The sequence below is a fragment of the Rousettus aegyptiacus genome, unplaced genomic scaffold, assembly GCF_014176215.1.
Source record: "Rousettus aegyptiacus isolate mRouAeg1 unplaced genomic scaffold, mRouAeg1.p scaffold_m13_p_9, whole genome shotgun sequence".
Classification (NCBI taxonomy): Eukaryota; Metazoa; Chordata; class Mammalia; order Chiroptera; family Pteropodidae; genus Rousettus; species Rousettus aegyptiacus.
In genome coordinates this window covers 66818055-66834030 of record NW_023416312.1, presented here as the reverse complement: position 1 = coordinate 66834030, position 15976 = coordinate 66818055, and the positions used below count along the sequence as shown (strand labels likewise).

At 36.4% G+C, this 15976-nt stretch overlaps 1 protein-coding gene across 20 annotated transcripts in view; it reads right to left on the bottom strand.

Moving 5' to 3' along the window:
* The window catches only part of PAK3 (p21 (RAC1) activated kinase 3), a 281213-nt gene that overhangs the window by 29163 nt on the left and 236074 nt on the right, over positions 1-15976 (bottom strand). For all 20 annotated transcript variants that reach the window (XR_004952810.1, XM_036226636.1, XM_036226629.1 and 17 more), the window contains 5 exons: positions 5723-5771; positions 5301-5413; positions 3936-4053; positions 2385-2484; positions 1713-1909 (listed from right to left, as the gene is read on the bottom strand). Coding sequence is in view for 19 of the 20 variants with exons in the window: in XM_036226636.1 (XP_036082529.1) it covers positions 1713-1909; positions 2385-2484; positions 3936-4053; positions 5301-5413; positions 5723-5771 (577 nt within the window). In the remaining variant the exon portion in view is untranslated. The remainder of the gene's footprint in view (positions 1-1712; positions 1910-2384; positions 2485-3935; positions 4054-5300; positions 5414-5722; positions 5772-15976) is intronic.

Here is a 15976-nt window from a genome sequence, read left to right as displayed (position 1 = left end):
ACGATTAACAGCCTAGAAAAAGAGATCAATTGTAATTGGGGAACTGAAGAAAGTGATAAACATTACTGAGACCAACTGCTTTACAGGGCCATTTATTTAATCCTTAAATTTTTCAGGTTGCAAATTACTCATTAAGAAGCAGAAAGCAAAATAGCCATAATCCATTCGGTGCCTTCGAAGTCCAAAGATTTAGAGGAAGAAATCCATGGAAACGAGAGGCGTGATGTGTTCTTTAGCTGTTATTTCATAATGGGCAAAGGTGGTTAAACAATGAAGACAACAAGACTATATAATTATCCTTATGTGCTGGTCCATAGGTCATAAGTGGGTTTGATTAAGTTCATGGAGGGCTGACCCACAAATGGTGAGAAAATGCCCCTTCTTTTCCACTCAGCTCTGCAGGCAGCTAATCAATGTGCACATCTCACTTCCAGATTGTTTCATGAGACCAGAGCAATAGCCCATAGCATTCATTAGGGCATTCAGTGCTATCTTTTGTTTTCTAATCAGTGCAGGGACTAGGACCAGAGAACAAGTACCAGAGAAGAATTAGGATGGGGCAAGGAGGCTGTCCACCCCTTCTGTACATAGGGAATGCCACTCCCAATTGCAAAATGTTGAACTGCAAAAAATCTAGACAATTAATTTGCATGTTTCTTTCCATGTATAAAACCCACATATATTTGGCTTGAATATGGATTTTATAAGCTTAACATATAAATACTTAATTGTTTGCTAAGGACAATGTTTTTTGTATACTAAACATGAAATTCAAATTTAGACTCTTAGTGGTAATGATACAAACAACTTCCAAGGTGCCTTTGGCACTGTAAGTCTAGTAAATGTACCCGCATGCATTTCCGAGAGTAGAATTTGACTCTTTGCATATTTCCTGTTTTCAGTAGTGTGAAGACCTTTATACAACACAGCTTCTGGATCACCCTTAGGCTGTCTACAAGAAAATTGCTATTGGCTGATTTCTGTCCTGAGCAAACATTTCTTTCATATTCCTTTGCCTTTTCCTCTTATGATCAACAGCATATCTGAATAAAGATGGTAGCATTAGGCTATGAAATGGAGCTTTTCTTTTTACAGAGGTAACCAGACCATGTAAGGATCAAACCTCTGATTCTACAGTAGCAAACTGAGCTACCCAACACAAACTATTTTCGCTCGTTTTCTACTTGACAATCTAATTAAGTTTGATTTCATCAGGCTGGCACAGTAGCTATCCTGTATTCCATTCAATACCTGCCTAGCTGTTGTTGCTCAATAGATTATAACTAATAATGAAACAATATCTAATGTAAAAAATTATAGCTCTTCTGGAAATGCATTTATTTACTTTGTTAAAGTAATTATAAAGCAAGTGTGTCCTAGATAGATTAACCGTACATAGTATGTGATAAAAATACTCTTTTCTTCACACATCTTGCTTTTTTAAAAAAGCATTTTTAACAGCAGAAAACTATACTAAAAATGTCAAGGTCCCCTGCCATTAGGAATACTGATCTCAAAGCATTGGAGAAAACTTAGACACCTTAACAGAAACTGAAAATAACTCACAGTAATTTTGAAAATTATAACCTGGAACTTCTATGTCATTTGTCTCAGCAAAGAGCCCTTTCTGGCTACTTTTGGTAGAGAGAAAAAATGACATTTGGCCTTTCCCTTACCTGAGGAAGAAGTACTTGAGTTTTCTTTTGACTTACCCTGAGTGGATTTTCATTAAGGTAAGGGGGTTCACCTTCAACCATCTCAATTGCCATAATCCCCAGAGACCAGATATCAACTTTCGGGCCATAGGCTTTTCGAGTCACAACCTCTGGTGCCATCCAATAGGGAGTTCCCACCATAGTGCTTCGTTTACTTTGCTCAGGGGTGATCTGAGCACAGAACCCAAAATCAGCTGCAGAGAAGAAAACCCAGTTAAAATCAGCTCAAATTATTTTTCTTTTACAAAAATTTGCTTTCAGATATGGCTTTAGTTTCCTTTGTTAGACATTGAGCTTCCACAACTGCCTAGCTCATATCCTTTTGTTGCCTGATCTTGCAGCTGGTCTTGATTTTAAGAGTCTGAAATAACTGACTGATGTGATATTTTTACTAGACTTCAGTCTGGTTCCCTCCAACATACAGAAACTTTCAGCTTTCTTATTAGTTATTTGTCATCCAGCAGATAGAAGACGCTGGAAATTCTGAAACATTGAACCCCTCCAAATCTGGTCATAATTGGAACACAGCACTAATTTTTAAACTTCAAACTAGGCTCTAAATACTTTGAAACCGATCACTTTCAGTAGCCACTTTCTTCTCAAAATAGACAGTAAAAGAACTGAAATCCCAGATACTCTCTCAAACACCATCAGAACAAAAATACCTACTCAATTTAACAGAGCCATCCATCCCAAGGAGAATATTGTCACTCTTTATGTCTCTATGGATCACTTGATTTGAGTGTAAGAAATCCAAAGCTTGGAGGCACTATTGAATCAGGAAAAAAAAGTTCTAATTATATCACAAATACTTTTTTAAAAAACTAAGTTTAATTTCTAGAGAAATTTTGAGCAAGGGTATAAGTTTATGTTGTCAAGTAAAATAGATTACTAAATCTTTTAACACAATTTTAAAATCATTACCATCTATATCAATAATACAACTTAGCATTATAAGGTGAAAGCTCCTGAGTCAGACTAGGACATGAAGAGTGATGTTGTGATAAGTAGCACTAAATCATTAATACTGCAAAACTAACCAATTAAAATAATTGAACTTTGATCTACTTATCTGGAAGATATGGATTCAGTTTGATCTCAGACAGATATAGTAACCTTCTGTGTCCATGGTATGATTTAATTCAGTAGGTCTGGAGTGGGACTGAGGAATCTGCATTTAAAACAAGTACCCCAAGCTATTTTTGATGGACAGCCAGGTTTGGGAATCAATATCAAGTACCTATAGGTATTTGTTTGGAAATGGCTTTGCACTGTAAGACTAGAAGATGGAAACAACAGGCTCGGGGTCAAACATCCTCCTGATTATTATACGTTTGATTTATTGAATGAATAAAATATACATGCGTTTGGTGGATCTGTGTGTGTGTGTTTGGGAAAGAGGAAATGAGAATGTGAGGAAAGCAAAGGAGTAGGAAATTTAAATTAACAATTTAAAAATTTTAAAAAAGGCTAGCTGAAATTATTTGCTTTTATTTTATTTCTTATCATTGTTTTTTCAAGTTTCCATGGGTCAGAGTTCCTAGTTGTGTCTACAGAAAAACTCACCAAAATGAATGTGGTAGACGGTAATGCCCAAGATAAAATTCTAGTAAAGAGTTAATTTTTTTATATATTGAAAACATAAATATAATAAAATATCCTTAGCATAGCTTGAAAATAGGGATATGACACTGTTATTGGAAAAGAGGCAGACACTTAGACCCACTGGAGAGCTACGAGAGAAATCTAGATTGTACTGTGAAAATAATTACTTTCTGGGCTGAGGGAGGACCCCACTTAAATTGCCTTCTAGAAACTAATGTGATTATAATGTAGTCTGTATTTTTACATGACTCACATTACACATGCAAGACAAAATAACCATCATGTAAAAATTCCCCCAAATCAGAAAGAAGTTCCATGCCAACATCACTGTTTTCCATGTTCACTAAGACTGCAGAATGCAGTCTTAAATATGGCACCTGTGGATGGTATGATGAAACTCAAAAGATCTATAGCAAAGCAACTAAAACAAACAAGGGGAGGGAGGGAAGAGGGAGTCTTATTATGTTAGGATTTAAACTGAATTTAGGCTCTCCAATATTTTTCAGTAGGAACGAAGTGGTATTACTACTTTTGTGTTCTAAACATTCTGAATAATCAGATAAAGAACAGCCAATTTTGGTGTTCTCTTCAGCTAGAAATGCTCTATTTTCTTACCTCTCTGCAGACAGCTGCTATCTGTCCTTCATCCATACAGGTCTCTGTGACCACATCAGTCAAAGAGCCACCAGCCAAGTATTCCATGACTACCCATAGTTCATCACCCACTAAGTAGCTAAAACAAGAGAAGAAAAATACTTTGACTAAAACCTAAGGAAATAGGGACTCTTCTAAATAAAGGCCATTTGTGGTCAGTTTCTTCTTTTGGTCATATTATATAACAAGAAGAAAACATGATAATGAGACGCTTCCTTAATGTTAAAAGAGAATATGCAAGGAAACCAAAGGATCATCAGATACGACTGTGCACTATGGAAGAAGGAAAATAGCAAGGAGGCCTCTTGTGACTGACTACTACATTCATTGTAAAAGCTAGTTTCAATGAACGGGATCAGTGAATAACTCTTTTGGATAATTTAAGCCACAATGTTGAATTCTCGGACTGAACTGGCCCATGGTAAGCAGATTTATAGACTATTTATTAAGATCCTGGCATTATTTTTCATTCTATTGAATTGATTACTAAAATATTTTTAAGCATTCATTGAATCAAAAAGATTCGCGTTTGCAATGGATTTACTGTGCTGAAGTCTCAGTTCTAATAGAAGTTAGTTGTGACATTTTATGAAACACTAATTTCGACTGTAAAATTTGACCCTCTTTTTTCACCCTCCCTTCCTCTCCTTCTGTACCACTGGTCTACCTGGCATAAAACACAGAAAGCAAGATCTTAAGCTCATTGAGATTATAGACCTAATCGTATTTCCTTTGTACCCCCCAGAGTACACCATACAGTGGTGCTAAACACTTACTGAAATTGAATGAGACAGATGTTAACCACAAGTGGAGTTAGTGCTGTCTTTAAATGCTTATTTATAACCCCCTGCTAATACCACTGATGAAAGATATTAATTACCTGGTCTAGGAAAAAGGTTTAAGATTAAAGTCCCTAGGCCTCACTGTCAGTTAATCACAACGTGTCCATTAAAGCAGGGCCGTTGTAGACAGCCTTCTTCACTTAGGCACCCAGAGACTGCATGGTTCCATACAAACAGTCGATGAAATGTTTAAAGCACTACTGCTCGCTCCTATATGCAATAGGCTAATTCCTGCCAATACAGAGTCTGAACCTTTAAAGGAAATTATACAAACTACTCATGTTTAAAAGCAAGACCATAAAATGTCTTCAAATGTTTAATAGATGGACAAAGATAAATGGGTACAAGCTTAGCAATTGATCTGTTTTGTAGCATTTGAGAAATATTTGTTAGAATGGATGCTAAATGAATAGATCCTAAATAATTTGTCAAGAAAATGACATACCAGGAAGAAAACAAGTACATAATGAGAGAAAACACTTACCTATCTAAATAGTTAACAATATTGGGGTTCTTATTTTCCCTCATGACCAGAATTTCGTTAATAATTAATTCTTTTTTGGGCTGTTGTTGAAGGTTCATCTGCTTTATGGCCACCTGAATGATGATTAAAATGAAAGAATGAATTATGATCATTAGACTAAATATAAACATCCATATTTTGGAGCATGCAAATTCTTTATTTTACTAAGCTCTTTCTCCATGCAACAAACCCATTCCCCTTTTCTGTCATTAATTATGAGTAAGCTATCCACTTCAGATATCCTCTTTGGAAACCAATAAAGTAAACTCCACTGTCAATCCAGTGCTACCCATTTTTTTTTCAGGCATAGATGCCATCAAAGAGGAAACCAGTTCAATATGAATAAAGGAAAATAAAAATCAGGATTGAATGTTAGCACCTACCTCTTGTCCTGTTGCAATGTCTAGAGCTGTATAAACAGTACCTGATGCCCTGTAAAGGTGAAAATTATCAAGTGAATAAGAAATCAAAGTGCTATCAATATATTTTTTTTGGAAATGTAATTATTTTCAGAAAAGGTAAATCAGCAAACTCAAGATTAAAGTATGAAGTAAAAATGGAACAACCATTTTGTATAGTGATTGCACCTGAAGTAATCACAATGTATTTCTTTTGGTGGGCTAGGAACTCCAGTCAGACTTTCTGGAAGCAGTGTTTGTGCCATAGCACTAGGAAGCAATGAATTGAGAAAAATGGCCTTGCTCCTTTAAGGAAACTCCTGGGACATTTTAAATATTCCTTGGATGTTGCAACAACAACCACTGTGGTCCCCTGATTAAAATGAAGTACAGTTTAGGAAAAAATATATTATTTTTTGCTTAGCCAACTGTAAATTAATCTTTTATTCTAGCATATGGACAGACAGGCTTTTTTCATATATTTCTAATTATTAAGAATACCTTCATCTAACAAAGCAATCACTCTCAGTGCTGCACTTAGCTGTACTGTAGCAACATGAACCAATAACAATATGGCTTTACTGTTGAGCCATATTTTTTATTTTTGCTAACTTTCTTAACAGCTTCCACTATGAGGTTTCACTCCAGCCAACTATCCTTTTAAAATGTATCATTCCTTAATTCTTGGTAGTACTCATGCTTCCATTCTAACTTCAATTACAGGGTTCCTTTGCTTTGCAAATAGAAATGGTCTCATAAAGCTGAATTCACAGTAATTTTCTGTGAAACTCTTGCATTCGGAACCTCCTCTCCACCTCCATCCCCAAGAAAAAAGAATAACCTAACCATTTTTGTGAAAGTGTTTATGGTAAGTAAAAGAATTAGGTAGGATAGAGATCAGTTCTGTGATTCACCAACCATAGCAATGTTCCAACGTTTCTATCTAAACTTTCCGGTAATTATTGTTTCTCCTTTGTTCTCTATTTATTCCTTGCTGTTTTTTGTTTGTTTGTTTGTTTGTTTTGTTTTGTTTTGTTTTTGAGCCCAGGCATTCTTTTCTTATGTCAGCTAATTCCTTGTCATTATTCTCCCTGGATGAGCTAAAACTAGTTCTCACAGAACTAGACAGTTTATTTTTCCTCCTCCTAAAGAATAAAATGGGTGATATACTATAAGTGATATTTAATTACTATTAGAGATTTGAGTTCTAATATTTGCCCTAACATTAAAAAGCTATGTGACCTTGGGCTAGTCACTTCCCTTCTCTGTGTTTCAGTCCCCTCATTTGGAAAATAGTGATCACAATAACAGTTAACATATATTGAGCGTGTTATGTGAGTCAGACAGTGCACTAACTTTATTTAAATTATATACTCCTTACCATATTTCTACAAGGCAAGTGCTATTATCCCCATGTTATAGATAAGGTATCTGAGGGTCAAGGAGATTAAGAAACATGCTCAAGTTTATACAGTTTACAATCTAAGTCCATCTGATTCTCTGACTTGCAAAATACAGGATATGGGTTATGTTATTTTAAAGATTATTTAACTCCATGATCTAGAATCTAAAAACTGTATGGTTCTCCTCACTCAGCATGAATATTTAAATATCTATTGGAATTGACTGAGAAATCACACTTAATCAATAAGCACTACCCTAAACCAGGTTTTGATAATCTCAAAAATTCCTTAGGTTTGAGGTTTATATTAACGAATCAATTTCTTAATTTCACATGTTTGACATTCTGGGTTCAGAGCATGTAGTTGGTATTCAATAAGTATTTGTTGAATGAACAAATTACTAAAAGTCTTTTCAAGTAAACATGTAAGAGCAATAAAACCTTTTATTTCTGTGAAGGAAACATTTATTCTTCTACTTAAATCTACATAAAACACTTCCTTATTGGAATAAACTATTAGACATTCCTGATTACTGGGGCTAGTTTGTGATTTGTCATTTCAAACTCAGAATTGCCTGAGTTAGAAGGAATAGATAATCTCAACGTTGTGTGTCTTTCAGCTGCATAAGCCCTAAACTACTTAAATCTATTGCAGAATAAGAGTTAAAATGTCTTTACTTGGTTTATTCCTATATACCTAGGCCACTTGCTCAATTCACTCAGATGAAAAAAGTGATATCTGCAAAACGAGATAACATTATCTTTCTCATAGGATTACAGAGAATCAAATGTCAGAGTATGCATAAGCGTTTAGCCCTGTGCTCAGATCAGAGTTGATACTTAATATGGTAACTGCTATTATTGTCATTTTTGTTACTGCTGTTGTTATTGGTTTCACAGTAGAGGATGACTGATTTGTTGAGTTGTTAGTTGACTTTACCAATCCTCTAGCCAAAATATTCTTGCTAATGTCCATCCTTATTTTCAAAAAGGACAAGGCCTGGTTTCCAAACAAGATGGAAGGGTAGGTAAAGGTTATCCTTACCTCCTCTCATGACCAAATAAAAATTACAATGAAACCACAGAACAACCGTCATTGATAATCGCAAGAAGGCTAGCTGAACAGAAGTCCTATAACTAATAATATACAAAAGAAGCCATGTGGAGACTAGTTAGAAGGGGCAGAAACACAAAAAAGCCTGGTCCAACATCCATGTGTGCCAGTTAAATATTTGGAGGGATATCTCGGCTGTAGAGATCTGCCCTGAGGAGTGAGGGGTCCCAGATCCACACCAGGCTCCCCACCCTAGGGTTCCAGTGCCAGGAAGAGAAATCTTCACAATTCCTGGCTGTGAAAAGCAGTGGAAATTGTGGCTGAGAAAGACAGAGGGCAGCTGGAGTATTAGACGTTCCTCTTAAAAGTCCTGCACATGGACATATTTGCTAACGGACTCACTTCCTCTGAGCTCTGGTGATGGAGCAACATCCTGAAAGGTGCCAAGGACATGTGGAGAGGAAATGAATAGTCTGGATTTAGGGAGAGACACAGAGGGGCAGCTTTCTCCCAGACAGAATTGCTGGCAGAGCCATTGTTCCTCTATTGAGTCCTGCCCCCAACCCAGCCTGCACTTGTAGGCTGGTGCCATATCTGAGTCCCCATTAACCTGGCTAACACCATTCGCTCAGCCCTGGTGATTCCCTGAAACTCTACCCCATGCAACTTGCAGGCCCAACCAAGCCACTTCCGGTGCCTTTCTGTACAAATGGCCTGTCTAGAATCATGCTGCAGATATTCCTAAAAGATCTCAAAGATTCACAAAACCAAAATAAGCAGCATCTGGCCTCAGTGTGCCCATACCACTTGCTAAGCAGCCCCAAGGCCTTGGTTCACAGCTCAGCCTTTCCCTGGCACCAGAAAGTCCAGCAAAAGTGACGACCATCTGCATATGACTTTGTAGCACATACTAACAGCTCTGGGGAGGGGACTAGCAGTGGTTGACCTTGGCCTGCACCAGAGCCCCTTCCCAGGAGGCCTCCAAAACAACACACCTGGCATCCAGCTGAAGAGGACCACCCAACCATCTTCACAAATGATACACTCTAAGGGCAGACTCCATAGGCACTAAAGCCTTCCTAAAGAGAACCCTGCTCCATAGTATCAGTCTCAGCACAGTCTCCACTGTAGTCACAGCCAGGCCTCAAAATCAATCTGACTAAGGGTTGACCCCTCCCACTGACATGCAAACAGCAACCAAGATTCGACTACAACAGGAGGGCACACACAGCCTACACAAGGGACACACCTGGAGCAGCTGGCTCAGGTGACCAGGAAAGACTGAGCCACTGGACCCAACAGAACATCTATGACATAAAGCCACTCTTCTAAGATGAGGAGACATAGCATATCTACTTATTATACAGAAACAAACACAGGAGGCAGACAAAATGAGGAAACAAAGAAACATGTCCCAAGCTTACGAGTGGAACAAAGCTCCAGAAAAATAACTAAACAAAATTGAATGGGCAATCTACAAGATGTAGAGCTCAAAACACTGGCGACAAATGAACAGGACAAACAAACAGAGATGCATGGACATGGACTATAGATTAGTGGTTACCAGAGGATAAGGGATGGGGGAGAAGGGGAGAGATAGGTGTAGTAAAGGGGGTCAAATATGTGGTGACAGAAAGAAATCTAACTATGGGAGGTGAACATACAGCATAAATATATATATGCCTTACTGTTAAAGTGTATAGCTGAAACTTATTGGATTTTGTTAACCAATGTCACCGTAAAAAGTAAAAATAAAAATAAAAACACTGATTATAAAGATGCTCAATGATCTCAGTGAGAATTTCAACAAAAGGATAGGAGACACAAAAAAATGGATATACAAAACATATAAAAAGTCAGAAATGAAGAATATAATGAAGAATATTTTAGGGGGAATCAACAGTAGATTAGCTGAAGTGGACAATTAAATCAGTGATTTAGAAAATAAGGTAGCACAAAACACCCAATCAGAACAGCAACAAGAAAAAAGAATCCAAAAAATGAAGATAGTTTAAGGGGCCTCTGAGACAACATCAAGCATACCAATTCGAATCATAGGGGTAGTAGAAGGAGAAGATAGAAGTAAGGAATTGAAAATCTATTGCAAGAAATAAAGATGGAAAACTTCCTTAAGCTGGTGAAGGAAACAGACATACAAGTTCAGGAAGCACTTGTCCCAAACAAGTTGAACCCAAAGAAGCCTATAGCAAGATGCATTATCATTAAAATGTCAAAGGTTAAAATAAAGAATCTTAATAGCAGCAAGAGAAAAGTAGTTAGTTACCTACAAGGGAGCTCCCATAAGACTGGCAGCTAATTTCTCAACAGAACTGTTGCAGGGCAGAAGGGATTGGCAGGAAAAATTCAAAGTAATGAGAAGCAAGGACCTACAACCAAGATTACTCTACCAAGCAAAGCTATTATTTAGAATCGAAGGACAGATGAAGAGCTTCCTAGCCAAGAAAAAGCTAAAGGAGTCCATCATCCCCAAACTAGTATTACAAGAAATGTTAAAGGGACTTCTAAAAGAGGGAGAAGAAGAAGAAAAGATGAAAACATAAATAATAAAATGGCAATAATTACATATCAACAATTACTCTAAAAATAAAGAGATTAAATACTCCAATGAAAAGACATAGGGTGGCTGAATGGATAAGAAAACAAGCCCCTTACATATGCTGCTTATAAGAGACTTACTTTAGCTAGGACAAAACAGACAGAAAGAAAGGGATAGAAGAAGATTTTCATGAAAATGGAAACAAACAAACAAAAAGCTGGGGTAGCAATACTTATACCAGACAAATAGACTTTAAGGCAAAGGCTATAACAAGAGACAAAGAAGGACCCAGTAATCCCACTTCTGGGTATTAATCTGAAGAAATCCAAAATACTACTTCGAAGGCACATGAGAATCCATATGTTCACTTCAGCATTATTTACAATAGCCAAGCTATGGAGGTAACCTGAGTGTCCATCAATAGAAGAATGGATAAAGAAATGGTGGTGCATATATACAATGGGATATTACTCAGCTATAAAAAAGACTGAAATGTTGTCATCTGCAACAATATAGATGGATCTAGAGGGTATTGTGGTGAGTGGAGTAAGTCAGACAGAGAAAGACAAATGCCATATAATTTCACTTACATGTGGACTCTAAAGAACAAAATAAATGAAGACACAAAACTGAAACAAACTCAGAGAATATTTTGATGGTTGCCAGATGGGAGAAGGTTGGGGGGATAGGTGAAAAAGAGGAAAAATTAAAAAGTACAAATATATGGAAAGATGCTCAACATTACTAACTATTAGAGAAATTTAAATCAAAGCCACAATGAGATATCATCTCACACCTGTTAAAATAGATATAATCAACAAGACAAGTAATAACAAATGTTAGAGAGGATGTGAAGAAAAAGGAACCCTCATACACTGCTGGTGGGACTAAAAATTGGTACAGCCACTGTGGAAAACAGTACAGAAGTTCCTCAAAAAACTAAGAATTGATCTACCATACAATCCAGCAATCCTTTCTACTGAGTATTTACACCAAAGACTTGAAAACTCATATCCAAAAAGATATTTGCACACTGATGTTCATAGCAGCATTATTCATGGTGGCCAGGACATGGAAGCAACCAAAGTGTCCTACGATAGATGATTGGATAAAGAAGCTGTGGTATGTATAAACAATAGAATATTACTCAGCCATAAGAGGTGAAATACTGACATTTGCAACAACCTGGATGGACCTCGAGATAATCATGCTAAGCGAAATAAGCCAGACAGAAAAAGTTGAAAACTACATGATATCACTTATATGTGGGAAATAAACTTAAAAGCAACAAATAAACTGGAGAAATAGAGACTCATAGACATGGATGATAGACTAGTGGTTACCAGAGGGTAGTGGGGTGATGAGAGGGAGGAGGTAGATGGGGTAAAAGGGGTCAAAATATGTGGTGACAGAAAGAAATCTAACTATGGAAGGTGAACACATAATGTAAATATATATATGCCTTACTATTAAAATGTGCTGAAACTTACCAGATTTCATTAACCATTGTCACCATAAAAATAATAAATTAATTTAAAAAATAAAATAAATATAAATTAAAAAATAAAAAATACAATTTGGTAGTTAAAAATAGTCATGGGGATGTAGTTATAGCATAAAGAATATGGGCAATGATATCATAATACCTATGTATGGTGTCAGATGGGTACTAGGTTTATCAGTGTGATCACTTTGTAAGTTATAAAAATGTCTAATTACTATGCTATATGCTTGAAACTAATATAATATTGCCTGTTAACTGTAACTGAAAAATTTAAGAAAAACAGTAAGAAAGGGTCAAGAACACTTTTTTGAGGTTCTATGTCTTTTATTTTTTCTTAGTGAAGTGGTTTTATCTTTAAGATTTGAATGTCTTTGTCAAATGAAACCATATGAGAAACCCTCAATATTAAGTGGGAGCTGCTCTAGTTAAAGCTAGTGAGGGAGGCCCCAAATTCCTGCCCAGGTGGCCTTCGCTTTCTTTTTCACCCCATCCCCAACCCCTTAAGCCCATTTCCATTGTCTAAGGTCTAAAATTGTGATTGACTTGGAGTGCAAGAGGAATTAGTGTTTAATATTTTAAGCTTTACCTTTCAAATCCTTGGGCTTTTTTGTCTCTCACCTCTGTCAGCATTTCATTGTCTTAAAACTGCTACAGTTCTAACCCTGGAAGTCCAGTATCCTGTGTCTTATGGCATTATGTGGCATAGAATTGACATAAATCCCTAATCCACAAAGGTTTAAAGACCCTGAAATACTAGGACATCAGTTATTAACTCAAACACGAGATTTTCTCCTTACTTCTCCTTCCCCCATCTTATTGCATATATGTATTTGTCTAGCGGGAGCCATTTTCTCCTTCCCCCCAGCTCTTGTCCCCAATCTTAAAGTGATGATAGCCTCCTCCACTCCACTTCCCACTCCCCTGCCCCATACTAACATGCTGTTAGCCACTTAGAATTCACTGCACTGACCAATAAATTATTTACTGGTACAACTTCCACCCTTTGTAGAATCCTCAACTGAAATATACATGCTCAGCTACTAACCTGCACTAAACTTAATGCCTTATCTCTAGTTCCATCTTAGCACTTCTAACACCTCTCTGTACCCTAGTTCTGATGCCTTTCCATATTCAACTGGTATGAATGTGACTCTCTCTCCTTCTCTTATTCATCTCTTGAAGCAACTTCTTTGCTCACTGATGGGTTAAGAATCCTCAAGTAATCCTCATCTCTATCTACTCAATCCTCCCCAGGTTCAAATTCTACCAGTTCCTAGTTTTGTGACCCTGGATAATTTAACCCCTTTGTGGCTCAGGATTAAAGATGGAGCAAATGTATACAGTGTTTAAAACCAGTCCTGGCATATAGTAATTGCCAATAAATACTAGAAGTCATCATCATCATCCACGCACTACAATTTGGGAACTTAATAAATAGATTAGAAAATAATCAATTCGATAATCACTAAGTTATAAAATTGTAGTCTTTGGATCACTAGGAATCTTTTTAAGTATCTGAGAAGTTCCAAGATATTTTTTATGTTTCAAATTCATAAAAGAATATTGACTTTACATAAGATGAAGCTAATTAAAATATCACATATATTTCCTTTTAGATAGAATGATAACACCTTATGATTATATTATATATCTTGCTGATTAAAAGGTCTAAGCAGCAGTTATATATATTTTTGCTTAATAAAGTACAAGAAAAATATAGTTTAATAGATATAGTTATTTATAACTTTGAGTTCACAAAGACAAATAATTGAAGGAGTCCTTGGTGAGGAAGGTTGGAAGTACTCTCATGTAATAAGTGAAGCACAGTAGTGTATATTCCCAAAGAAACCACCTTTTAGCCAACAAGATGTCACAGTGATTCTCAAAAGATGAGCTTTGCAACAGCCTGGGTTATGTTGAAGTATCTCGGTGGGCAGCTATACAAAATCGATCAATCACTTTAATAAAAAAAAAAGTCAGTATCATGCAGTACTTTAGGATGTCAGAACACCAGAAATCACACAAAGATGGGACTTTGAACTCCTAATTCTCTGGAATACTCAGGCTACTTTCCTTAAATGGTCAACATTGTCAATTTAATTTTATGCCATTTAACTACATTCGTCCCTATTATCTCTCCATTCCAATTATATTAAAGTCAGATTGCTGTAAGAAGAACATTTTTATGATGGAGCTTTGTTTATTTAGTCTAAGTCTCAGTCACTTAGATGCTATAGAGAAATCAACCGTTATTACAACTCAAGGAAAAATAGAGATCATCCAGTTTGACCTCTTCATTACAAATGAGAAATCTGAAGCCTAGACAGTAGGAGAAATATGCCCAAGATGACACAGCTAGTCAAAGTAACAAAAGTCTCCTAATTTTGAGCAAAAGAATTTTCAGTTAACCTATACTATGGTTCAAGAATATTAAACCAACAGGTTATTTAACCATTGGACCTCATCATAAATTACAATGTGGTATGTACTGCTGGGTTCTTGACATCACATTAAATGCTTTATCAACAATTTCTCCCTGACCTGGCCAACCACTTAATACTCAAATGGAAACAATGGCATCTATTCTGAAGGGTCTAGAAAAAACAATTTACTGTTTCTCACAAGTCCATTTAATTATCAGTAATCTACATCAGGTTTTGATGTTTCCTGCTAAGAGTCAATGTCAAGCCACAATCATGAGTAGTTGCCAAAGCAGCAACATAGTAGGATTTATAACTTAGATAAATTACTCTCGTTTCAGTATGGCAATTAGAGGAGGGGAAGAAGGGCAATGAATAGAGGCTAGTAGGAAGCTCATGGACTGGGAGAGAAAGAAAAGGGCAAGAGGACTACACAGCTCGACAGAGACCAAGGAGAACCTTGCAGAATAAGAGTGATGGAACCAAAGAATAGGTAATATTCACATTTAAAGTTTTATAAGTATAAATCTAATGTTAATGAGATTACAGTCAGGGATTTAATCCACATTTAGGATGGTAATTTTTTTTTACATCTATTCCTATTGCTGCTGCTGTTAGAAAAGGCTATATCATTTATGGAGACTTGCCTCCTGCCTGTTCTCTGTGAATGAACAATCTCACTTTATTTTCATTCTATAACAATCCTATGAAGTAAGTTCTAGCACCCTCATTTTACAAGTGATGAAACTGGAACTGGGAAATAATAACCAGCCTGTCCAAGCTTACACAATTAGTCAGCAGCTAAGCTAAAAACATCATTAGTTTGACTCCACAGCCCATTTGCTTAACCATCTTTTCATGCTCTGTCATAAATCTTTAGCATTTTTACTTCAATGCTAAGTGCAAGTCTGGTACTTCCCAAAGTCCACATTTGTATCTAAGACAAGTCCCTAAAATATTTCTTCTGTCTCTAATTTTCTGCTCACTTAGTCCATTTGTCCCTCGGAAGCCATTTACTTTGTCCCTGATCATAGTACATTTGATTCCCTTGACATAACCATAAAAGATGGTTCTTCTGTTTTCTTAGTTAAGATCTGGTCATGTGGCAAGAGTGGACTGAGCCTAGGATTAGTTTTTAGGATTGAACTTTATCTTCTGCTGGGTATTTAAGATACAGTTACTACTTATAGGGTCCTCTCTAGACATTGTCTTGGTATATTAATGCGCTTAATATAAATAATACATAGATATTATATTGTTCAATACTATCATACATTTACTTGTTTCGTTGAGACATATGCC